Source organism: Babylonia areolata, chromosome 18 (assembly GCF_041734735.1).
Source record: "Babylonia areolata isolate BAREFJ2019XMU chromosome 18, ASM4173473v1, whole genome shotgun sequence".
NCBI lineage: Eukaryota > Metazoa > Mollusca > Gastropoda > Neogastropoda > Buccinidae > Babylonia > Babylonia areolata.
In genome coordinates, this window is record NC_134893.1 from 9,279,196 (window position 1) to 9,306,699 (window position 27,504).

A 27,504-nucleotide genomic window follows, 5' to 3' on the forward strand; every position below is an offset into this window, starting at 1 on the left:
ACCGTCCGTGCTGTACAGATACATAAGCATTGGTATTCCTTTTTTTCCCCACATAATTATCTGAGAATGACGACCTTCTGCAAATGCTAGCCCCCTGTCTTCTGATCGTGTAGAATGCACAGTGGCGATGCGTTCTATTGTGCGACGAACAAAACCCGATACAATATGATCCAACACACACCAACGCTGCACAACACCACATCATAGGCACACACACACACACACACACACACACACACACACACACACACACACACACTTTCTCTCTCTCAATGACTAAAACACACACACAAAAAATAACACACACACACACACACACACACACACACACACACCAAAATGATACATCACCTTATGTGGAACTGAGTTTTATTTGGATCTTTTAATTTCACGCAGGGACACACACACACACACACACACACACACACACACTCACTCACACTGTCTTAAACCGCAGAGGAGGAAGACAAGTACAACTGCAGACTCTCAGAAGTTGTGTTCTTGACCCGAATTGATTTGATTATTTCTCACTTTCTTTCTCCCTCACCATGCAGTTTTACGCCAACATTTAAATAATAAAGTTGAAAAAAAAAGTTACGCATATTAATTACAACGTGTTAGCATATCATCACAAACAAAACTCACCGTCACATCATTTGCAAAACATTCGTACCCAACTCTTTCAAACTTTAACTTCATTCCGGGTACACAGGTCAATTTATCATTAAAGATAACTCAAAAAGGTTTTTTTTCCCTATCCTAATTCCAGTGTACATTCAAAGAAATAGAATTAAAAAAAAATAAATAAATAAATAAACAAATTTACCAGTCAGCCAAAAGTCTCGACAATGGAACAGATCTGCAGGAGGAAGGTGGCAGAATGGTTAAGACGCTCAGCTGCCAATACAGAGAGTCCGTGAGGGTGTGGGTTCGAATCCCGCTCTCGCCCTTTCTCCTAAGTTTGACTGGAAAATCAAACTGAGCGTCTAGTCTTTCGGATGAGACGATAAACCGAGGTCCCGTGTGCAGCACGCACTTGGCGCACTGAAAAAGAACCCATGGCAACGAGAGTGTTGTCCTCTGGCGAAATTACGTAAAATGAAATCCACTTTCATAGGTACACAAATATGTAAGCATGCACTCGAGGCCTGACTAAGCGCGTTGGGTTATGCTGCTGGTCAGGCATCTGCTCAACAGATGTGGTGTAGCGTGTATGGATTTGTCCGAACGCAGTGACGCCTCCTTGAGAAAGTGAAACTGAAACTGATCTGCAGGACAGCTCTGATCTGCACCCGGCATGTCTGACAAGTGACTGGCAACATCCTGTCTAAAAACCTTCCTCCAGTCGCCTAACTCACAAGCTGGCCAATCAGAACGACGAAATCTTATCCAATCAGTAAATAGACAGTAGAGCCAATGAACAACAGCTGTATATAAACAGACGCTTACAGTCAATAACACAGTCTCAATGAAACCGAATTTCATCACACACACACACACAAACACACACACACACACACAGCTCAAACTGTGTCAGAACTGCAGCCTCCTTTCCACAAGTACGAGAACAAACATGAGAGCAAAGCCAGCCAGCATCCCGCCACTTTGGGCCACGAACATTCGAGCGTTTCCGTAGTGGCGAAAGTAGCGGACCAGCTCTGGAATCTGGAACATTGTACAATATGGTATGGTATGGTCTGGTCTGGTATGGTATGGTATGGTATGGTATGGTGTGGGGTGGTATGGTATGGTATGGTATGGTATGTATGGTGTGGTATAGTATGGTATGGTGTGGTATGGTATGGTCTGGTATGGTATGGTATGGTATGGTGTGGTGTGGTATGGTATGGTATGGTATGTATGGTGTGGTACAGTATGGTATGGTAAGGCAGTGAACGGTAATGTACGTTACGGTATGCTATGGTATGTTATGGTGTGGTATGATATAGTATCGTATGGTACGGTACGTTATGGTGATTCACCGTGAATCATGGACGGTCTACAAACGCCACGCCAAAAAGCTGAACCACTTCCACACCACCAGCCTCAGAAAACTTCTCGGCATAAAGTGGCAAGAGAAGAACCCTGACACAGAGGTGCTCACTCGTGCAAACTTGCCCAGCATCTACACCATCTTGATGCAGGCCCAACTGGGCAGGCCATGTAGTTCACATGCCAGACCACCGGCTCCCCAAGAAACTGCTGTACGGCGAACTCCAACATGGCAAGCGCTCCCATGGAGGCCAAAAGAAGCGCTTCAAAGACACTCTGAAGCTTCTCTGAAGGCCTTCAACATCAGCCACGACACATGGGAGCTGAATGCAATGGACAGACCAAAGTGGCGTTCAGCTGTCCACAAAGGCGCCAAATCCTGTGAGGCCAACAGAATCGCTGCAGCAGAGCAACGCAGACAGGCCAGGAAAAGCAGTGCCAGCAAGTCCCCGACGGCCGCCACCATCCCATGTCCACACTGTGTCAGAACTTTCCGGGCGCGGATTGGCCTGACCAGTCATCTGCGCACCCACAGAGCCCAACCCACCCACCCCCAGGATGACTAGATGGTCCTCGTTGATCCCGACGGACGAACCACACACACGTTATGGTATGGTATGTTATGGTCTGGTCTGGTATGGTACGGTATGGTATGGCATGGTATGGTATAGTACGGTATGGTATGGTATGGTATGTTACAGTACGGTACGGTAGGGTATGGTATGGTATGGTATGGTATGGTATGGTACGGTATGATATGGTATGGTACCCACCAAACCCCAACCACCACCCAGTCCCCACCTTCCAACACCGATCCCCACCACCACCACCACCCACACCTTCCAACACCAACCCCCCTCCCCACCACCACCCACACCTTCCAACACCGACCGCCCCCCCCACCACCACCCAATCCCCACCTTCCAACACCGACCCCCCTCCCCACCACCACCACCCACACCTTCCAACACCGATCCCCCTCCCCACCACCACCACCCACACCTTCCAACACCGATCCCCCTCCCCACCACCACCACCCACACCTTCCAACACCGATCCCCCTCCCCACCACCACCACCCACACCTTCCAACACCGATCCCCCCCCCACCACCACCACCCACACCTTCCAACACCGATCCCCCTCCCCACCACCACCACCCACACCTTCCAACACCGATCCCCCTCCCCCCCACCACCACCCACACCTTCCAACACCGATCCCCCTCCCCACCACCACCACCCACACCTTCCAACACCGATCCCCCTCCCCACCACCACCACCCACACCTTCCAACACCGATCCCCCTCCCCACCACCACCACCCACACCTTCCAACACCGATCCCCCCCCCCACCACCATCCACACCTTCCAACACCGATCCCCCCCCCCACCATCCACACCTTCCAACACCGATCCCCCCCACCACCACCACCCACACCTTCCAACACCGATCCCCCCCACCACCACCACCCACACCTTCCAACACCAATCCCCCTCCCCACCACCATCCACACCTTCCAACACCAACCCCCCTCCCCACCACCACCACCCACACCTTCCAACACTAATCCCCCTCCCCACCACCACCCACACCTTCCAACACTAATCCCCCTCCCCACCACCACCCACACCTTCCAACACCGACCGCCCGCCCCACACACACACACACCACCACCCAATCCCCACCTTCCAATACAATCCCCCTCCCCACCACCACCCACACCTTCCAACACCGACCGCCCCCCCACCCCCCCCACACACACCATCACCCAATCCCAACCTTCCAATACAATCCCCCCCCACCACAACCACCCACACCTTCCAACACCGACCGCCCCCCTCCCCACCCAATCCCAACCTTCCAATACAATCCCCCCCCCCACCACAACCACCCACACCTTCCAACACCGACCGCCCCCCTCCCCACCCACCACCACCCAAATCCCCACCTTCCAACACCAACCCCCCTCCCCACAACCACCCACACATGCCAATACCGACCACCCATCCTCCACCCACCACCACCCAAATCCCCACCTTCCAACACCAACCCCCCTCCCCACAACCACCCACACATGCCAATACCGACCACCCATCCCCCACCCACCACCACCCAATCCCAACCTTCCAACACCAATCCCCCTCCCCACAACCACCCACACCTTCCAACACCGAACCCCCCCCCCCACTACCACCACCACCCAAATCCCCACCTTCCAACACCAATCCCCCTCCCCACAACCACCCACACCTTCCAACACCGACCGCCCAACCACCCTCCCACCCACCCACCCACCACCACCACCACCATCCACACACCGCCCATCCCCCAACTGACCAGAACGGCGAGAGCGACGTAGAGAAAGATGCCGGCGGCGACGACGAGGACCCAGACCCTGGCAGGGAGAGCGAGGTCCCCGGCCCCGATGCCCACGTAGACCCCCAGGAAGGCCGCCAGGGCCGACACCAGGTTCAGCAGCAGCGCTTTCTTCACCTTCATCCCCGTAGACGTCAGCACGGCGAAGTCACCTTCAGGAGGAAAAGGGTGCCCGGAGGGGGGGGGGGGGTGAGGGGGGGGGGGGGGACGTGGGGGGGTGTGGGGGCATGGACAAGAGAAGAGGAGTTCGGGGGAGAGGAGGGGGAAGGGCATGGGGGCGGGGGGGAGTGGGGAGAGTGGGCAGGGTTTCAAGATTCAAAAGATTCAAAAACTTTATTACTCAAGGATAAAGATTTTAGGCATCGCCAAGTCTTCCAATCTGTCCTTGTGACAACAATAACGATAACAACATTAACGATAACGACACAAAAATAATAATGTTGTTAACACTGCTACATCTACTGCTACTACAACGAAGAATGATCACCATCATCATCATCATCAGGGAGGAGCAAGAAGAACAACAACAACAATAGCAGGAAAAGATTAACAACAATAGCAGCAGCAACAACACAAGGGTGATGAGGAAGGAGAAGAGAAGGGGGGGGGGAAGAAGAAGGAACAACATGAACAACATGAACATGAACAAATGTTTTATTGAGGGTAACTGGATAAGCTGGAAACTTCTTTACACCATGCCCTCCCTCACACACAAACACACACACCCACTCACATGCACAAAAGATGAAAAAGGAAAAAAAAAGAAAGAAAGAAAAAAAGTGAAAGAAAAAAGAAAATCGGTACGGACACTCGGTGTAGACGGTAACAACAACAACAACAACTACAACAACAAGAGTTAATCACGAAACATAAAAAAATAGCATGGAATATAACACACACACACACACACACACACACACACACACACACACACACACACAAACAAACACGCACGCACGCACCAGCTTACGCACGCATGTATACACGGACTGATATACACTAATCTTCTGAGCTCCTTTCCCTGTTCACATTGTCAGAGGGCAACGAAAAAAATGTTATTATGTAGAAACTCTCTCAAGAAGCTCAAACAAAATACGGAATATAAGAATTATTTATAATTGATTCATGAGATATTTTTGGTACTCTTTTTTGAATGATACCAAGGAGAATGAAAATGAAGATGAGAAAGAAAAGAAGCAAGAAAAAGAAGAAAAATAATTGTGATGACGACGACGATGATGATGATGGTGGTGGTGGTGATGGTCATGACGATGATGATGATGATGATGATTAAGAAGAAAGAGAACAAGGGGTGGGGGTAGGGGTGGGGGTGGGGGGGAACAAGAACAGCGACACACACTCATGCGCACACCCCTCCACCTCCACTCACCACCCCCACCGTGCCTAACATTCAACCGTACGCTCTTCTTCTACCCTCTCACCTCATACACCCTTACAGTCACACACACACACACACACACACACACATCAAATTATGTGGATAGACGTTAAATTGAAGAGAGCACACACACACACACACACACACACACACACACACACACACACATCAAATTATATGGATAGACGTTAAACTGAAGAATGCACACACACACACACACACACACACACACACACATACACGCACGCACACAACCCCCCGCCCACACACACATGACCCCCCCCCCACACACACACACACACGACCACCCAACCACACCCCCAACCCCACCCCCCTCCCCCGCCACACACACACACACACACACACACACACACACACACACACACACACACACACACACACAACTGACCCAGCTCGTGGGGAAGGGCCCGACAGACGAGAGCCATGCATGAGGACAGCCCCAGAGGCACACTGTTGCTGAAGGCAGTGCCCGTGGTCAGCCCGTCCGCCAGCTGGTGCACCGTGTCCCCCACCACCACCAGCCACACCACCCCCCTACACCTCTCTGCAATGTATTAACAGGTATAGAGCTGAGTTCAACGACCTGTTGTCTAGCGTCCGTAACTCTCTGCAATGTGTCACAGGTATAGAGCTGAGTTCAACGACCTGTTGTCTTGCGTCCGTGACTCTTTGCAATGTGTCACAGGTATAGAGCTGAGTTCAACGACCTTTTGTATAGCGTCCGTAAGTCTCTGCAATGTGTCACAGGTATAGAGCTGAGTTCAACGACCTGTTGTATAGCGTCCGTAACTCTCTGCAATGTGTCACAGGTATAGAGCTGAGTTCAACGACCTGTTGTACAGCGTCCGTAACTCTCTGCAATGTGTCACAGGTATAGAGCCGAGTTCAACGACCTTTTGTATAGCGTCCGTAACACTCTGCAATATGTCACAGGTATAGTGCTGAGTTCAACGACCTTTTGTATAGCGTCCGTGACTCACTGCAATGTGTCACAGGTATAGTTGCCTGAGTTCAACGACCTTTTGTATAGCGTCCGTGACTCGCTGCAATGTGTCACAGGTATAGAGCCGAGTTCAACGACCTGTTGTCTTGCGTCCGTGACTCTCTGCAATGTGTCACAGGTATAGAGCTGAGTTCAACGACCTTTTGTATAGCGTCCGTAACTCTCTGCAATGTGTCACAGGTATAGAGCCGAGTTCAACGACCTGTTGTATAGCGTCCGTAACTCTCTGCAATGTGTCACAGGTATAGAGCTGAGTTCATCGACCTTTTGTATAGCGTCAGTAACTCTCTGCAATGTGTCACAGGTACAGTGCTGAGTTCAACGATCTTTTGTATAGCGTCCGTGACTCTCTGCAATGTGTCACAGGTATAGAGCCGAGTTCAACGACCTTTTGTATAGCGTCCGTAACTCTCTGCAATGTGTCACAGGTATAGTGCTGAGTTCAGCGACCTTTTGTATAGCGTCCGTAACTCTCTGCAATGTGTCACAGGTATAGAGCCGAGTTCAACGACCTTTTGTATAGCGTCCGTGACTCTCTGCAATGTGTCACAGGTATAGTGCTGAGTTCAACGACCTTTTGTATAGCGTCCGTAACTCTCTGCAATGTGTCACAGGTATAGAGCTGAGTTCAACGACCTTTTGTATAGCGTCCGTAACTCTCTGCAATGTGTCACAGGTATAGAGCTGAGTTCAACGACCTGTTGTCTTGCGTCCGTAACTCTCTGCAATGTGTCACAGGTATAGAGCTGAGTTCAACGACCTTTTGTATAGCGTCCGTAACTCGCTGCAATGTATCAAAGGTATAGTGCTGAGTTCAACGACCTGTTGTATAGCGTCCGTAACTCTCTGTAATGTAGTAGAGGTGTAAGGCTTAGGAGACCGACCTGTTGGCTCGCGTTCTAAACGCTCTGCAGTGTACCACAGGCGAGTTCACCGACCTATTGGCTTGCGTCCATAACTCTCTGCAGTGTACCACAGGTGAGGTTAATGGCCTGTTGTTTTGCGTCCCTAACTTTTTGCCGTGTACCACAGGTGAGTTTACTGATCAAATGGCTTGCGTCCCTAACTCTCTGCAATGTATCACAGGTGAGTTCAACGACCTGTTGTCTTTTGTCCGTAACTCTCTGCAATGTAGCACAGGTATAGAACTGACTTTATCGACATGTTTGCATATTTCTTCTGTCATTGTTGCTGTGTGCACATGTCAAATAACTGGTATGAGGACAAGCCCGAAGCTTCTTTTTTTGAGAGTGTCAGGATTTGTTCTACTGTGCCTTTCATTCACCTGTGTGCTGGCTGGATCGGTTGCGTAAGAAGCACTGACTTGAAATTGTGTACCTTGTACGTGGAGAAAGTTACCATTCTTTATTGTTTGCTAATCCTCAAACACTCGACTCTTGGCCGCCGTTCTTTCTCTGTCTCTGGACCTTGCGATTGGAATGAACTTCCTCTTTCGCTTCGTCAAGTCTCCACTCTCAACTCTTTCAAGTCTGGCCTTAAAACCCACCTCTTCCCAAAATAGCCCCCCCCCCCCCCCCCCCCCCATTACCTGCCCTTCCTGTCTTTAGTTTCTACAGTTTTAGAGTTATGCATGCGTGTGAATGACTGGTGCGAAAGCGCTTTGGTTTGTCTCTGCACAAGATTCAGCGCTATATAAATACCATTATTATTATTATTATTATCCTTTGCTCACGCAGTTTCATTGTTCTCTCATTTCGACCTGTTGGCTCATACCCGTAACTCTCTGCAAAGGATGGTGTCAGAACGGTTGAGACGCTCATCTGTCAGAACAGTGTCCGTGAGGGTGGCAGTTCGATTGTCGCTCTTGCCCTTTAGGTAGAGTGCGGGTGTAACGACCCACTGACTTGCATCTTTAATTGAGGCAAATTTCTTCGGACAAAACCATACACGCTATACCACATATCTACTGGGCAGATGAGATGCCTGACCAGCAGTATAACCAAACACGTTTCGTCAGACCTTGAGTGCATATATATATATATATATATATATATATATAACTCTGTGTGTGTGTCTGTGTGTGTCTTTGTGCATCTCTGAAGGTGGATTTATTCCACGAAAAAATGCCAGAGGAGAACACTTATTTTGCCATGGGATCTTTTTCAGTGCGCCAAGTGCACGCAGCTCATGGGACCTCGGTTTATCGGCAGACAGACAGACAGAGGCTGAGAAAGACAGAGACAGAGAAGAGGACACAGAGAAAGACATACGGAGAGAGGAGAAAGAGTGATAGAAATACAGAGTACCTTGGAAGTGCGTCAAACGACAGTCGGTGCATTTAGAACGCTGCCGGACACTGTGATGGTTATCAACGGCACTGGTGTTGACAGTGCTGCTATCGTGTTCCTGCACACACACACACACACACACACACACACACACACACACATATGATATACATAGCACCCCTCACATATTTTTTCTGCCCATCCCAGAGGTGCAGTATTGTTTTAAACAAGATGTCTGGAAAGAACTGCATTTTTCCTATTTTTATGCCAAATTTGGTGTCAACTGACAAAGTATTTGCAGAGAAAATGGCAATGGTAAAGTTTACCACGGACACACACACACACACACACACACACACACACACACACACAACCGAACACCGGGTTAAAACATACTCACTTTGTTTACACAAGTGAGTCAAAAAAAAGAAAAAAAAAGGTGGCGCTCTCTGTGTAGCGATGTGCTCTCCCTGTGGAGAGCAGCCCGAATTTCACACAGAGAAGTCTGTTGTGACAAAAAAGAGAAATACACACACACACACAAAGCTGACCCCATCTGTGCGTGATGAATGCTGAAGAAGCCGGCTGCCACATATTATCTCCAGCAGCCACAAGAGGTAGACAGTGGCGAGCAGTGCCACACACTTCAGGCGTACGTCGTCGATGATCAAGCCAGCGCCCAGGTGATGAACCCCACGATCATTGTCGTTGTTGTCGTTGTCGTTTGTCAGTCCACCGTCGTCGTCGTCGTTGTTGTTGTTGTTGTTGTTGTGTGGGCCACGCCCCACTCCTAAGGCCTGCACAGTCCAATAGTCAAAACGATATATTCATAGGTACGCGGATATTTGTTCGTTTGTTTGTTTTGTTTTATGTTGTTCTTTTTTTTTCTTTGTTTGTTTTGGTTTTTGATGTGTGTGTGTGTGTGTGTGTGTGTGTGTGTGTGTGTGTGTGACAATCCATACATGGCACTGGATTTAACTTTATTATGTTTTATTGACTAATGCGCTCCCTCATCTCAATATTTTTATACGCTTGCGAATCCTGGACCCTCACTGCAGAACTCCAGAGAAGAATCCAGGCCCTGGAAATGAAATGCTTCCGCAAGATCCTGAACATTACATACAAAGACCACATCACAAATGAGGAAGTGAAAAGAAGAGTCCAAAACGCCATTGGCCCATTCAAAGATCTGCTAACCACAGTGAAGGAACGCAAGCTCCGCTGGTATGGACACGTCACACGATCAGACGGCCTAGCCAAGACCATCCTGCAGGGTACCGTACAAGGAAGGAGGAAGAGAGGCAGACAGAGAAAGCGGTGGGAGGACAACATCAAAGAGTGGACGGGCCTGCCATTTGCCACAACTCAAAGGGCCGCTGAGGACCGAGGCAGGTGGCGCGAGCTGACCAGGCAGTCATCCATGGTGCCCCAACGACCCACCCACGGGTCAAGGGATAGATGAGATGAGATGAGATGAGATGTTTTATCAGTATTTTTAGTTGTTCGTCTGCGGTTATGTACATTATGAGAACAAAAACAAACAAACGTGACGTAACTGACATTTTGGTTTTTTCTCATTGTTGCTACTGTTGTTGTTTTTCTCATCTGTGAACAGTTCATAGCTGTCAGACCCGTTCTTCAGTCAGTGTCAATATCAAGCAGTCAGTTCACAAAGTACTCTATGACCACACACCTGGAGAGCTGCAGGACATAGGCTGGAGGCTACAAGGCAGAGGTTACAGGCTAGAGGCCAGTGTGGGACGTGACTGACCTCTGGCAGAAGGTGCAGAAGGGCCTCTCCACAGAGGGTGCCCACGGACAGGGCCAGCAGGCCGGCCAGGGCGTAGTCCTCACCCACCCCCCGGCACACCCTCACCACCACCGCCCCCACCAGAGTGCACAGCGTCAACACCGCCACAGACGCCGTTCCCAGACCGTACTCTGTTTATGTAGCGATGTCATTACTGCTCTGTAGAACCATCTTGAAAAGATATGGACTGAATCATTACAACAAAGTACATGATGTCTGTTTTATAAGCACCCTAAAAAGGAATTTAAGAGAGAGAAAAAATGTATTTGTCAAATGCCCACTGCAAACATAAATTCGTTAATCAAATTTATATGCAACAATCACTATTTACCTATTGAAACAGGGCGGTTAAATGGAAGTCCAAGAGACTACCGTATTTGTAAAATAAATGCGACATGAATACTGTTGGTGATAAATTTCATCTTATAATGGACTGTCCATTTTTTTTCTGATATTCGTAAAATGATTAGTTCCGGATAAATAAGTATGCCCAAAGTCTATTTTTATTTTGTAAATTAGTTTCTGCAAGTAAACGGGTTCTCTTTAGATTAAGAAATTCATTTCAGTTTTGCGTAGGATACTTTCGTACAGAAGAAGAAATGTTTACCTTTATTTCATTTTAACTGACGCAAACATTATATAATCCTTTTTGTGTTCTTGATTATGTTATTTTCCTAAATCAACCATGCCCCAATAGGGATCAGAGGTTAATTGAATATTGAATCTTGAAATATTTGTGTGTGTGTGTGTGTGTGTGTGTGTGTGTGTGTGTGTGTGTGTGCTGGTGGGGTGACAGGAGAAAATAAGAAACGAAACAAAGTGAAATTGATCGCTGTCTTTGGGATGGTGAGGGTGATGGGGGAGGGTTGAAAGGAGCGTGAGAGGCGGGGGATGAGAAGTGAATGTAACTCACAGGTAGGGTCAGCTGTGGGGGAGAGGCCGGGGGGTTGAGGGGAGGGAGTAATGGAGTGCAGGACAAGAAATCAAGCAAAATAGAATAAAATAGATTTCGGAACTCGCTACCATCCAGTCTGCATAACTCTGACTGAGTGAAATTGGAATCAATCTCATGACATATATAATATTCCGTTGGAAGGTTGGGGAGAAAAAGCAAGGAAACAGAATCAAATATACAATTTTTTGGACTTGTCTATCATCCACTCTGCGTAAAACTGCAACCACGTCTGCGTGAAGTTATTGTGTGGTTCATCCGTCGGGATCGACGAGGACCATCTAGTCATCCTGGGGGTGGGTGGGTTGGGCTCTGTGGGTGCGCAGATGACTGGTCAGGCCAATCCGCGCCCGGAAGGTTCTGACGCAGTGTGGACAGGGGATGGTGGCGGCTGTCGGGGACTTGCTGGCACTGCTTTTCCTGGCCTGTCTGCGTTGCTCTGCTGCAGCGATTCTGTTGGCCTCACAGGATTTGGCGCCTTTGTGGACAGCTGAATGCCACTTTGGTCTGTCCATTGCATTCAGCTTCCATGTGTCGTGGCTGATGTTGAAGGCCTTCAGAGAAGCTTTCAGAGAAGTTATTTCAGTGAAGTTATTACAATCAACCTCAAGACATACTGATATTGTCCATGCGTTTCCCCTCTATGTTACAAGCTCTGTGGGTGGGTGATCGTGGAGTTGAGTGGTTGATGGGTGGGTGTGGGTAGGTGGTTTATCTAAAGAAGCCAAAGCAACTGCACTCGTTTGTTATTCCAAATGTAGTGGAAAAAACAAAACAAAATTAAATCAAATAAAATCAGATTCGAACAGGACATATAGACAAGGTGACCCAAACCTTGTGATTGGATCTTTCCAACCTCCTCTGACAGCAGAATTACAGGAAAAACAAACAAACGAAAAACAAAGAAACACACACAGAGATACAGAATCACATATACAGACATCCGCTCCCCCCCCCCCCCCCCACCACACACATGTACCCTAACACACACACACACACACATACACGCAGACACAGAAACCCTTACACAGAACCCCTGCCCGCCCCCCCCCCCCCCGGCCCCCCGCACTCCCCCCTCCACACACACACAAACACCTCACTCACTCACCACCCACAACTTCCACGCACACATCCACCACAACCCACAGAATCAAACCCACACCCCCAAAAAAAACCCCAGCTGACTCACTCTGCAAAGGAGAGGCACTAACAACACCACTGTCATCCACCTCGCCCTCCTCCTCAGCCACGAAGATCTCCTCCGGCTGCCCGTATGGCGGCTTCTGGTTGTGGTTGTGGCTGTCTGTCGAGGCGGGCAGCACGAGCAGGAACTGCTGGAGCAGGGCAGGACACAGGCGGTACCACCGCTGCACGTCCAGGCTGAAGGTCTGTCTGTCCAGCACCGCGTCCACCAGCTCCCTGGCGGAAAACCTCTGGCAGGACGACACACTTCAGTTCAGTGCAGTTCACTCAAGGAGGCGTCACTGCGTTTGGGGCAAATCCATACACTACACGCGACTCTCACATCTGCTAAGCGGATATCTGACTGACCTGACCAGCTGCGTAACCCAATGCGCTTGGTCAGGCATTGAGGGAAAATGATCAGAAATGAAGCGAAATACGATACAAAAGTAAACAGATAGATTAGTAAACAAGTTAACAACTTAGAACGAAATAAAAAAAGAAGAAGAGGAAATAAATAGACGAACAACACAGGGGACTTTATTTCAGAACAAAAGACTACAACAACAATAATAATAATAATAATGATGATGATGATGATGATGATGATAATAATACTACTAATGATGATGATGATGATAATGATGATGGTGATGACGATAATAACAACAACAACAACAACAAAACAACATCAATAATGATGATGGTGATGATGATGATAATAATAATAATAACAACCATCTTTTTTTTTCTTTTTCTTTTTCTTCTTCTTCTTTTTGATAGTCCATCGTTTACCGAAGATGACGTAGTCTGTGTTCTCAGCGATGAGAGTGTAAGTGGCTCCGCGGTCCAAGTCTGGAAGCACACAGGCGCCCGTAGGTGTTACAACGGTAGTCTGCTGTCTGCGGCAGAGAGACGTTGTCGCCGGTACCTTTTCATCAGAGTCAGTCGTCATTCTGGAAATGAAAGACCTCCATGCTGGTCTGTTTGCTGGTGGAGGCTCTGAGTTCACAAAGATGTATGCCGCTCCACTTGAGGTACCTCTTCTAGATGTCCTTGTACCTTATTTTGAGCCTTCCCTGTCTGCGTGAGCTTTCCTTGAGCTGACCATACACCATTTGTCTGGGAACGTGACTGTCGTCCATTCTGATCACATGGCCAACCCGGCGAAGCTGAGCCTTCAGCAACATTGACTCAATATGCCCCTGAGCGAGCTCTGTCCAGCAAGCACACACACACACACACACACACACACACACACACACACACACACACACACACACACACACACACACACACACACACACACTACCTTGTTGACGGCAAGGTGACTACTATGAGCAGATCTTTCCGGTTTTGTGACATCATTCGGGTTCTGACGTTTTCTGCGGGCAGAAGGCGTTTCGTGGCTGGGGTCCATGGGACCTGGGTTCACATCCCCGCTACAGTTCGTGCTCTTTTCCACAGCGTCAATCATTCTCTGCACACCTGAAAGTTACTGTTTGATAAATTGTTGTTGTTTTTTTCAGGTCTTCTCCAATGACAATGGTAAGCTAATAACAGTATCAACAGCAGTAGTATTAGTAGCAGCAACAGCATAAACAGCAGTAGTAGTAGTCGCCGTACCAGTAGCGGCAGTAGTAGTAGTGGCAGTATCAGTAGTAGTGGTAGCTGTAACAGCAGCAGTAGCAGTAGTAGCATCAGTAGCAGCATCAGTAGTGCTGATGTTATGTCACAATGATTTATCGTCATGGCAGTCAATAGTAGTAGAAGTGGTAGTGGAGGTGGTAGTTGTAGTGGGAGTAGAACTAGCTGTAACAGCAGCAGCAGCAGCAGCATCAGTAGCAGTAGCAGCAGTAGCAGTAGTAACAGCAGTAGTTATGTTATATCACCATCATTCATCACCACTGCAGTCAGTAGTCGTGGAAGCTGTCGTGGCGGTGGTTGTTGAGGTAAACGTAGTGATTAGCTGTAGCAACTGCAGCAGCTGCAGTAGCAGCATTAGTAGTAGTAACAGTAGCAGTGATGTTCTATCACCATCATTTGTCATAATCTGTCAACGGTAGTAGAAGTGGTAGCTAGCTGTGGTGGTAGTTGCAATACAAGTAGCAGAAGTAGTAGTTGCAGCAGAAGCAGCAGCAATAGCAGTAGCATTCGTATTGATGTTCTGTCATCATCACTGCTGTCAACAGTAGTGGAGGTGGCAGGTAGATGTGGCGGTAGTCGCAGCACAAGTAGTAGTAGCTATAGTAGCAGCAGCAGCAGCATTAGTAGTTGTATCAGTAGCAGTAATGTTCTATCACCATGATACATCATCACTGCAGTCAATCGTAGCATGGGTGGGTAGCATAAGTAGTTGTGATGTTCTATCACTATGATTTATCATCACTGCGGTCAACAGTGATAGAAGTGGTAGATAACTGTGGTAGTAGTTGTAGAACAAGTAGAACAGCAATTGCAGCAGCAGCAGTAGCAGTATTACAACTACAACTACAACAACAACAACTACTACTACTACTACTAATGCGGAGGCTTATATATACAGCGCGGTTCCCAGCCAATAGTAGTAGAAGTGGTAGCTGGCTGCTGTGGTAGCAGCAGTAGCAGCAGCAGCAGCAGCAGAAACAGAAGTACCTTCCACGGGCAGAAAGTGCCCCTCCTCAGTGCCGTACAAGCTGAACACATCGCTGACAAAGTCCGCCTCGCAGGGCTGGTCACCGGCCACGGGACGATGACCTGCACCCAGCCAGCACGTCACCATGGGCAGCTGCTTCAGTCTCTTCACACAGGTCTCAAGCAGCACGAGGAATGACTTATTGTCGGCACATAATCCAGAAAACAAGTATTGTCTTCTTCTTCTTCTGCGTTTACTCGTATGCACACGAGTGGGCTTTTACGTGTATGACCGTTTTTACCCCGCCTTGTAGGCAGCCATACTCCGTTTTCGGGGGTGTGCATGGTGGGTATGTTCTTGTTTCCATAACCCACCGAACGCTGACATGGATTACAGGATCTTTAACGTGCGTATTTGATCTTCTGCTTGCATATACACACGAAGGGGGTTCAGGCACTAGCAGGTCTGCGCATATGTTGACCTGGGAGATCGTAAAAATCTCCACCCTTTACCCACCAGGCGCCGTCACCGTGATTCGAACTCGGGACCCTCAGATTGAAAGTCCAACGCTTTAACCATTCGGCTATTGCGCCCGTCAAACAAGTATTGAAATCAACGTGCAAAAGATCAGATTTCAAATACCAGCCATAATTGAAAAAAAAAAGAAGAAAGTTTCCAACAGCGTGTTACCATAAATAGAGCTAAAGGCGCATATTACAGAATATCACTAATAGCGCCCACCACATATTGTAAATTACATTGTATACTCTACATATCTACCAATTTCATTGCAATCAAGCAATATCAACCCCATATATAACAATAAAGATTTTAGCACTCTTATCTAGGTAAAGACAACACAGCATAGAAATATGAATGTTTTCATTACAGGTTTGAGTATCAAAAGTCAAAGTAAAAAACAAAAAACAAATCGAAATTGTCATTATAATTACGTATAAATAAAATATGAAATTAATGAATAGACAGATAAACGGATGAATACATAAATAAACAGACGAATAAAACAAAACAACAACAACGATAGAACAGTTCAACCGACACATTCAGTTTCCACCCTACAACGTGAGGTTCCGAAGACGGTGTTTGCGGTGGTGGTGGTTGATGTGATGACAGACGTGGGAAATGCTGATGTTGAATTCAGTTGCTCGATCATCTGGTCAGTCCACCATTAAACAACACGAACAGAAACAACAACAACAACGATGACAGTAACAACAACGACGACAACACGAACAGCAACAAAAACAACGACGACAGTAACAACAAGAACAACACGAACAGCAACAATAACAACAACGACGACAGTAACAACAACAAGAACAACACGAACAGCAACAATAACAACAACGACGACAACACGAACAGCAACAAAAACAACGACGACAGTAACAACAACACGAACAGCAGCAATAACAACAACGACGACAACACGAGCAGCAACAAAAACAACGACGACAGTAACAACAAGAACAACACGAACAGCAACAATAACAACAACGACGACAACACGAACAGCAACAAAAACAACGACGACAGTAACAACAACACGAACAGCAACAATAACAACAACGACAACAACAAGAACAACAGCAAAACATTTCCCAAGCATAAGAATCAAATAAGAACAAATCAGTCCTCCGGCTTGTTGATAATGTACGTGGGCTACTGTATTGTATTGTATTGTATCGTACTGTGCTGTGCTGTGCTGTACTGTACTGTACTGTACTGTACTGTACTGTACTGTGCTGTGCTGTGCTGTACTGTACTGTACTGTACTGTACTGTACTGTACTGTACTGTACTGCACTGTACTGTACTGTACCGTACTGTATGGCAATGCTTTTTGTCTTCTTCTTCTTCTGCGTTCGTGGGCTTCAACTCCCACGTTCACTCGCATATACGCGAGTGGGCTTTTACGTGTATGACCGTTTTTACCCCGCCATGTAGGAAACCATACTCCGCTTTCGGGGGTGTGCATGCTGGATATGTTCTTGTTTCCATAACCCACCGAACACCGACATGGATTACATGATCTTTGACGTGCGTATTTGATCTGCTTGCGTATACACACGAAGGTTCAGGCACTAGCAGGTCTGCACATATGTTGACTTGGGAGATTGTTAAAATCTCCACCCTTTACCCACCAGGCGCCGTCACCGTGATTCGAACCCGGGACCCTCAGATTGAAAGTCCAAAGCTTTAACCATTCGGCTATTGCGCCCGTCAATGCTTTTTGTCACAACAGATGTCTGTGTGAAATTTGGACTGCTCTCCCCGTGAAGAAAGAGTGGCCACAGTGCAGCGCAACACTTTTTCTTCCTGTTTGCATTCAATGCATTGTGGATATTTTTTTCCTACACAATTCTGCCAGGAACAACCCTGTTGCTGTGGGTTGTTTTACGTGTGCTTGTGCTTAGTGCATGCTGCACAGAGGACCGCGGTTTATCGTATTATTCGAATGACCAGCACTCAAGGCCTGACAATGCGCGTTGGGTTTGCTGCGGTACACGCATCTGCTCAGCGAGGGGGACAAGGGGGGGAAGGGGAGCAAGAGAGCAAGGTGTCAGACTGGTTTAAGTCACTGATCTGCCAAAACGGTGTCCGGGAAGGTGTGGGTTCTTCTTCTTCTTCTTCTGCGTTCGTGGGCTGCAACTCCCACGTTCACTCGCATGTACACGAGTGGGCTTTTACGTGCATGACCGTTTTTACCCCGCCATGTAGGCAGCCATACTCCGCTTTCGGGGGTGTGCATGCTGGATATGTTCTTGCTTCCATAACCCACCGAACGCTGACATGGATTACAGGATCTTTAACGTGCGTATTTGATCTTCTGCATGCGTTTACACACGAAGGGGGTTCAGGCACTAGCAGGTCTGCACATATGTTGACCTGGGAGATCGTAAAAATCTCCACCCTTTACCCACCAGGCGCCGCCACCGTGATTCGAACCCAGGTCCCTCAGATTGACAGTCCAACGCTTTAACCACTCGGCTATTGCGGCCGTCAGGTGTGGGTTCGAATCCTAGTCTCACCCTTTCTCCCAAGTTTGACAGGAAAATCAAACTGAGCGTCTAGTCATTCGGATGAGACTATAAGCCGAGGTCACGTGTGCAGCAAGCACTTGGCGCGCTGAAAAAGAACCCATGGCAACAACAAATGTTGCCCTCTGGCAAAATTGTATAAAAGAAATCCACTCTGACAGGTATAAAAGTGTGTGTGTGTGTGTGTGTGTGTGTGTGTGTGTGTGTGTGTGTGTGTGTATGCGTGCACTTAGGGCCTGACAAGCGAGCTGGGTAATGCTGCTCTCAGGCATCTGCCTGGCAGATGTGGCGCAGCGTATATGGATTTGCCCGAACGCATTGACGCTTCCTTGAGAAACTGAAACTGAAAACTGAAACTTAGCAGACGTGGTGCAGCGTCTATGGATTTTTTGGGGGGGTGGGGTGGGGGGGGGGAAATTAAAATCCCGGTCGGGGTCGGGGGTGGGGGGGGGGGGATGGGCGGCCTCTGTGTGTGTGTGTGTGTGTGTGGGTGTGGGTGTGTGTGTCTGTGTGTGTGTGTCTGTGTCTGTGTGTCTGTGTGTTACTTTGTAGAAGACTTGTACATTACCTTGCAGAAGATCTGTGCGTTACCTTGCAGATCTGTACATTACCTTGCAGAAGATATGGGTATTACCTCTGGAGAGTGTCGGTGTATTACCTTGCATAATATCTGTGTATTACCTTGCAGAAGATCTTACATTACCTTGCAGAAGATCTGTGTGTTACCATACATATCTGTTTATTACCTTGCAGAGGATCTGTACATTGCCATGCAGAATATCTGTGTGTTACCTTGCAGAAGATCTGAACATTACCTTGCAGAAGAGCTGTGTGTTACCTTGCAGAAGATCTGAACATTACCTTGCAGAAGATGCATGAGGATGGATGTACTGAGGCGGCCGAGAAAGTCATGCAGGTCACGGTGACACGTGGCAGCAGTCATCCGGCGTGGTCTGACCTCCGGCATCACCACGTTAAAACACTGCACATCCAGTCATCATCACCACGTTAAAACACTGCACATCCAGTCATCATCACCACGTTAAAACACTGCACATCCAGTCATCATCACCACGTTAAAACACTGCACGTCCAGTCATCATCACCACGTTAAAACACTGCACATCCAGTCATCACCACGTTAAAACACTGCACATCCAGTCATCACCACGTTAAAACACTGCACATCCAGTCATCATCACCACGTTAAAACACTGTACATCCAGTCATCACCACGTTAAAACACTGCACATCCAGTCATCATCACCACGTTAAAACACTGCACATCCAGTTATCATCACCACGTCAAAACACTGTACATCCAGTTATCATCACCACGTTAAAACACTGCACAGCCATTCATCATCACCACGTTAAAACACTGCACAGCCATTCATCATCACCACGTTAAAACACTGCACAGCCATTCATCATCAACACGTTAAAACACTGCACATCCAGTCATCATCACCACGTTAAAACACTGCACATCCAGTCATCATCACCACGTTAAAACACTGCACAGCCATTCATCATCACCACGTTAAATACTGTACATCCAGTTATCATCACCACGTTAAAACACTGCACGTCCAGTCATCATCACTACGTTAAACACTGCACATCCAGTCATCATCACCACGTTAAAACACTGCACATACAGTCATCATCACCACGTTAAAGCACTGTACATCCAGTCATTATCACCACGTTAAAACACCACATCCAGTCATCATCACCACGTTAAACACTGCACATCCAGTCATCATCACCACGTTAAAACACCGCACGTCCAGTCATCATCACCACGTTAAAACACTGCACATCCAGTCATCATCACCACGTTAAAACACTGCACATCAAATCATCATCACCACGTTGAAACACCGCACAACCACTGTCACCAACACACAGGTCAACATCTTGCTAACCATGCTGCGTTATTCCTGTTAGATATATAGATATTTGTTCAAATAGTGTGATGCCCTAAAATGACTCCGACCCCTTCTTAACTCCATGGATTCGTTCTGGGGAAGTCCCGATATGATTCCATAAGGGAGGTAGCCCGGGAAAACTCCGAGCCTTGCCTCGAAATGACTTCACACCCTTAATAATTATAATCTTTTATCAAATTAATTAGAAAGCAGAAACTTGTTTATTATAGTGATAAATAAATAAATAAGATCACCCAATGATCCTGTCAGTTCAAATGTCAGAAACACGAAAGAATGGGACAGACAGACATACTTCTTCTTCTTCGTTCGTGGGCTACAACTCCCACGTTCACTCGTATGTACACGAATTGGCTTTTACGTGTATGACCGTTTTTACCCCGCCATATAGGCAGCCATACTCCGTTTTCGGGGGTGTGCATGCTGAGTATATTCTTGTTTCCAGAAACGACCGAACGCTCACATGGATTACAGGATCTTTAACGTGCGTATTTGATCTTCTGCTTGCGTATGCGCACGAAGAGGGTTCAGACACAAGCAGGTCTGCACATATGTTGACCTGGGAGGTCGGAAAAATCTCCACCCTTTATCCACCAGGCGCCGTTACCGAGATTCGAACCCGGGACCCTCAGATTGAAAGTCCAACGCTTTAACCACTCGGCCACTGCGCCCGTAGGCCAGACATAAAAAGAGGAACACAGAGGCAAGATGGGTGAGAAAAGCCAGAAGAAAAAAAATAGCCCAGGAACTGACATACCTTGACCTGTTCCATGAACGGGTCAGCAGCGTCCAGGGAGGGAAAGGTGTGGGCGAACCGCTCAGGTCTCCATCGACTGAAGGCATTCCTCAGGGTGTCCTCCAGGTTCCTCATTCCTACCGCCCCTCCGTTCGCCTCGTTCTCCACCTCAACATATGTGTGGCCATTGTCATCACTCTCCACCTCAACATCAATATATGGCCATTGTCATCACTCTCCACCTCAACATCAATATATGGCCATTGTCATCACTCTCCACCTCAACATCAATATATGGCCATTGTCATCACTCTCCACCTCATAATGTATGGCCATTGTCATCACTCTCCACCTCATAATGTGTGGCCATTGTCATCACTCTCCACATCATAATGTGTGGCCATTGTCATCACTCTCCACCTCATAATGTATGGCCATTGTCATCACTCTCCACATCGTAATGTATGGCCATTGTCATCACTATCCACATCAACATCAATGTGTGGCTATTGTCATCACTCTCGATATCAACATCAATGTGTGGCTATTGTCATCACTCGCCACATCAACATCAATGTGTGGCTATTGTCATCACTCTCCACATCAACATCAATGTATAGCTATTGTCATCACTCTCCACATCAACATCAATGTGTGGCCATTGTCATCACTCTTCACCCCAACATCAATGCATGGCCATTGTCATCACTCTCCACCTCAACATCAATGCATGGCCATTGTCATCACTCTCCACCTCAACATCAATATATGGCCATTGTCATCACTCTCCACCTCAACATCAATATATGGCCATTGTCATCACTCTCCACCTCATAATGTATGGCCATTGTCATCACTCTCCACCTCATAATGTATGGCCATTGTAATCACTCTCCACATCAACATCAATGCATGGCCATTGTCATCACTCTCCACATCAACATCAATGCATGGCCATTGTCATCACTCTCCATCTCATAATGTGTGGCCATTGTCATCACTCTTCACCTCAACATCAATGTGTGGCCATTGTCATCATTCTTCACATCAACATCAATGTGTGGCCATTGTCATCATTCTTCACATCAACATCAATGTGTGGCCATTGTCATCACTCTCCACATCAACATCAATGTATGGCCATTGTCATCACTCTCCACATCAAAATCAATATATGGCCATTGTCATCACTTTCCACATCATAATGTGTGGCCATTGTCATCACTCTCCACATCAACATCAGTGCATGGCCATTGTCATCACTCTCCACATCAACATCAATGTGTGGCCACTGTCATCACTCTTCACATCAACATCAACGTATGGCCATCGTTATCACTCTCCACATCAACATCAATGTGTGGCCATCGTTATCACTCTCCACATCAACAATAATGTGTGGCCATTGTCATCACTCTTCACATCAACATCAACGTATGGCCATCGTTATCACTCTCCACATCAACATCAACGTATGGCCATCGTTATCACTCTCCACATCAACATAATGTATGGGAACTGTCAGCACTGTCTACCTCAACATCAATGTAGGACCATTGTCATCACTCTCCACATCAACATTAAGGTGTGATCGTTATCATCAGTCTTCACCTAAACATAAAGGTATGATAGTTATCATTATTCTCCACTTCGACATCAAGGTGTTACTATCATTCTCATTCTCCACTGCAATTTTAAGGGGCACAATAATTTTCCACCTATTAGTAGCAGTAGTAGCAGGGGCAGCAGCAGCAATGGTGGTATTGTTTTGTTGTATTGTTTTGTATTGTATTGTACATTACTCTTTTTTTGTCACGACAGATTTCTCTGTGTGAAATTCGGGCCGCTCTCCCCTGGGAGAGCGCGTCGCTACATGACCGAGAGCGCCACCCAATTTTTGTGTATTTTTTTTCTGACTGCATTTTTTTTCATTTGATTTTCCTATCGAAGTGGATTTTTCTACAGAATTTTGCCAGGGACAACCCTTTTGTTGCCGTGGGTTCTTTTACGTGCGGACGTGTTACCTCTAGGTCATTATTCCACATCACTCTCTACATGTAGTGGTAGCAGTAGCAACAGCAGTAGTAGAAATAGTAGTCGTATCATCATCATCATCATCATCATCATCAATATCAGTATTGTCAAACAGCCATACCTCGCGGCACACCCGGTCCACCCAGGTCTGCGTGCTGGCCATGAAACCCACATCACGGTCACACCTGGCGGGGTCAAGGCTGGCGGTCACCAGGGCTGTGAAGAACACCTCCACGAACAGCCCGCTGGGGCCAGGCGGGGCGAACTGGTGCGCACGACTCCAGGGTGACAGGGACTGCGGCCTGGTGGGAGACGGTTCAGGGAGTGAGGTGTCCTGCCCGGGGGAACTCGTCTGATGCTCCGCCTCCTGCGGAGAACCGGACTCATCGGGAACAGGATCAGGCTGCAAGTCGTTGCCGGATGTTGTCATCGGCGCCGAATGCTGCTGGCTGGATGAAGAGCCGCCTTGGTGCCCTCCTGAAAGGTGCTGACCGTGCACGGACGGACGATAATCCTCTGACGGTCTTCTTTCTTTCTGAATTCTAGTGCTGTGGCGATCGCTCGGTCTGTCGTCAGTTTGGTCGTGGTCACGACCACTGTTTTCTTCCACCTTCTGGGCATGGTTACGAAACTTGCTCACAGTTTCTGCTGGGTCGTATTCATGGTGATCGGCCGAGCCGTGCTGCTGATAAGTATGGCTGGAACCACGACGTTTTTCACGGCTGTGGGCCCGTGGTGCCGTTTGCACACCCCTTCCTGCCTGTACCCGTCCTAGCCAGTCCCCCTGGTGGAGGGCGGCTTGTTTCACTGCCTGGCTGATCAGCTGAAATAAAACCAGCTACTGTTCGGATTTCATTTCGTCCTTTTGGAGGAAACAAAATGTTGCAGATCATTTTGACTATCACTTTGCGCGCGCGCGCACACACACACACACACACACACACACACGCACGCACGCACGCACGCACACACACACATATACACACACCCCAACCAACACACACACACACTCACACACACACACACACACACATACACACACACACCAACCAACACACACACACACACCCACCCCCCCACACACACACGCACAAACCCCACCCAACACACACACACACCGCACACACACACACACACACCCCAACCAACACACACACACACACACACACACACACACACACACACACACCTGCAGACCCGAAGGTCTTCCCGGGCAGGGAGGGTGCTGGCGGTCGTCACGGCCAAAGCCCGCCATCAGGGCCAGCCCCACCGAGGTCCACAGCTTCACCTGGTCAAGGGGCCGCTGTGGGGAGTCCGGGGGTCCGCAGCCACCCGCCCCTCCCCCCTCCTCCCGCAACCTGGAAAACCTGTGCGCCAGGGTGACCAGCGTCTGGTAGTCCGGCGGGTGGTGGTCGGTGGTGGGGTGGACACCCGGGGTGAAGGTCAGGAGGAGAAGCATTGTCAGGGTCATCATCATCATCATCATCATCATCATCATCGGCGCCACCCGTTTGGTGGTGGTGGTGGTGGTGGTGGTGCGGCTGTCCATCTGGAAGAAGAGAACGTGTGTCAGGGCTGGCTGGTCAGGTTGCTGGTTAGGTTAGTTTTTTTTAGGTAACAAGTGGTGTTGAAAGCGTACGAAACTGTTCGCTTTATAACTGTCTATGGTTGTTATTGTCGTTACAATTACTGTCATTGTTGCTGTTGTTGTTGGAAGTGTTGTGATCGTGTATCAACTGTTAGTATTCTCTGCTATTGGTTGTTTGCTATTGTCTTTCCTTAATGATGGGGTACATTGTGATGAGTGCACTGGTTATTGTGTCTTGGAGTACAACGTGTGGGAGGAGAGTGAAGGTGCGTCTTTATGGTGTGTGTTGTGTGTGTGTGTGTGTGGGTGTGTGTGTGTGTGTAGGAGAGGGGGGTCAATGGAATGGCAGACATCCTGTGCGAGGCGCCCTTGTTTTCTGTGCTGTTTTAGATGCCGTGGTTGCTGACTGATGTTATTCAAGCCCCCCCCCCACCTGCGCGTTCCAAATTCTTCCCACTTCATGCCAACAAAGCTTCCGGAGGTTTCGTTCTCTTTTCACCGAATGCCGCTCACTCTGTGTGTCTTGTCTCTGAGACTGTCTCTGTCTTGTTCTCATTTTCAAAATGAAATAAAAAGGTATTGGACAAGATGTGGGGAGATGTGCACGCTGTTCTCTCTCTGTGTGTGTGTGTGTGTGTGTGTGTGTGTGTGTGTGTGTGTGTGTGTGTGTGTGCACGCGCGCACGCGCGCGCGAGCGAGCGATATTTTGTTGAGTTACTTTGTTGTTTTTTTTGTTTTGTTTTTTTACTAAACGCATGAATGAGTGCAGCTTGTGATCGTTAAGCAAAATACAATCATGTAATTTATTTCTGTTCCCTTCAGTCACACAATCCATCATCATCATCATCACCATCATCATTACACTATGGTAACAAAACAAAAAAGGGAAGAAGAAATGAGAATAAGGAATAACAAAATCGAAGAACAACAATAGCATTTAAAGTGTTCTTTTCGATTTCCCTGTGCGTGATTTGAATCAATGTAATCAGTCATAACTACGACCTGGCCGCTTCTTTGAGAGAAAAAAAAAGAAGAAAGAAAGAAAGAAAGAAAATAATTATTATCAATTATTTGTATTCTTCGTTTCGACCCCTCCCACCCCTCCCCAGCCCATCCCGGCCGTTCTTCCCCCCTATTCTCAATCATAACTACGATCTTGGCGTTCCTTTGAGAGAAAGAAAAAAAGAAGGAAGAAAGAAAGAAAATAATTATTATCAATTATTTGTATTCTTAGTTTCTACCCCTCCTCAGCCCATCCCGGCCGTTCTTCCCCCCTATTCTCAATCATAACTACGATCTTGGCGTTCCTTTGAGAGAAAAAAAAAAAGAAGAAAGAAAGAAAGAAAAAAAATAATTATTATCAATCATTTGTATTCTTCGTTTCTACCTCTCCCACCCCTCCCCAGCCCATCCCGGCTATTCTTCCCCCCTATTCTCAATCATAACTACGATCTTGGCGTTCCTTTGAGAGAAAGAGAAAAAAAAGAAGAAAGAAAGAAAGAAAATAATTATTATCAATTATTTGTATTCTTAGTTTCTACCCCAGCCCACCCCAGCTGTTCTTTCCCCCTGTTCTCTTGGACACACACACAGTTTGGACAGTCAGTCCAGTTCACACAACAACACATGACGAATAAAGATCGATTCAAATTTATCCGTACCTGCAAACTGAACTTATGAAGGTTAATTAACAATCTGTGTGTCGGTAAATAGCCTGCAGGTCAGGCCTGGTCTTCACAGCTCCATGTGTCGGAACCAAGCACGGTGGATGGCCAGGCACTTCACAGCCGTAAACAGCAATGTAGCAATGTAGTTTTGATGGCTACCCAACAGATGGTCAGCCAGGTTGATCACAAACAAGGTCGCCCGCTGATAAACTATCCGACCCGCACGTGAACCAGTTTTCGAAAAGATTAGAAAACTGCCCCCGCCTTGGTTTTGCGATTACTTTCGTCTGAAAAAAGGGAAAAAAAAGTTTCGTTGAAAACGATTAGAAGTGGGTGGGGTTCCACGGTCGTCTCTAGTTTAGCGGTGTGTGTGTGTGTGTGTGTGTGTGTGTGTGTGTGTGTGTAGTGTGTGTGTGTGTGTGTGGCTTTGTGTGGCTGTGTGTATGTGTGTGGTTTAGCTTGTGTGTGTGTGTGTGTGTGTGTGTGTGTGAGCAGGTGCTCGCGCGAGCATTACACTGTTTGTGTACAAAGAAACAGATGTCTGGCAGAGTCGGAACAGAGAGAAGTTCCACACAAAAAACAAGAGAGGCAAGGCCTTCAAGACTCACTTGTGATACACTTAAACAAAAATCTAATCGTTAAAATGTGTTCTATATTTGTTATTATAAAGCTTCGCGTTAAAAGAAAAAAAAAGAAAAAAAAAAGTCCTAACCAGATTCAAATTAAGTCCCCTAGCATTAATTACAGAGTAATTTCCCCCCCTTTTTTTTTTTTTTACTATCTGCACCAAAACGTTTGCAAATAAATAAAACTTCCACGCTTAGCAAAAGAAGTTCCTGTTTGAACAAAAAATGATAATAATGAC

General features: G+C 47.4%; 2 protein-coding genes across 2 annotated transcripts; both read right to left on the bottom strand.

Annotated features, from left to right (window-relative positions):
• Window positions 1-1,533: 1,533 nt before the first annotated feature.
• On the bottom strand, window positions 1,534-9,155 carry LOC143291898 (zinc transporter ZIP6-like). Its single transcript, XM_076602037.1, has 4 exons — window positions 9,062-9,155; window positions 6,180-6,335; window positions 4,333-4,523; window positions 1,534-1,665 (listed from the first exon to the last, which is right to left on the bottom strand). The coding sequence occupies exons 2-4, from the start codon at window positions 6,214-6,216 to the stop codon at window positions 1,534-1,536; spliced, it is 360 nt and encodes a 119-aa protein (XP_076458152.1). The 5' UTR covers window positions 6,217-6,335; window positions 9,062-9,155.
• A 1,967-nt stretch (window positions 9,156-11,122) lies between these two features.
• On the bottom strand, window positions 11,123-26,888 carry LOC143291899 (uncharacterized). Its single transcript, XM_076602038.1, has 9 exons — window positions 26,634-26,888; window positions 24,574-24,933; window positions 23,506-24,207; window positions 21,372-21,554; window positions 19,524-19,644; window positions 15,622-15,723; window positions 14,300-14,475; window positions 12,995-13,238; window positions 11,123-11,133 (listed from the first exon to the last, which is right to left on the bottom strand). The coding sequence occupies exons 2-9, from the start codon at window positions 24,931-24,933 to the stop codon at window positions 11,123-11,125; spliced, it is 1,899 nt and encodes a 632-aa protein (XP_076458153.1). The 5' UTR covers window positions 26,634-26,888.
• Between the last annotated feature and the right edge of the window lie 616 nt (window positions 26,889-27,504).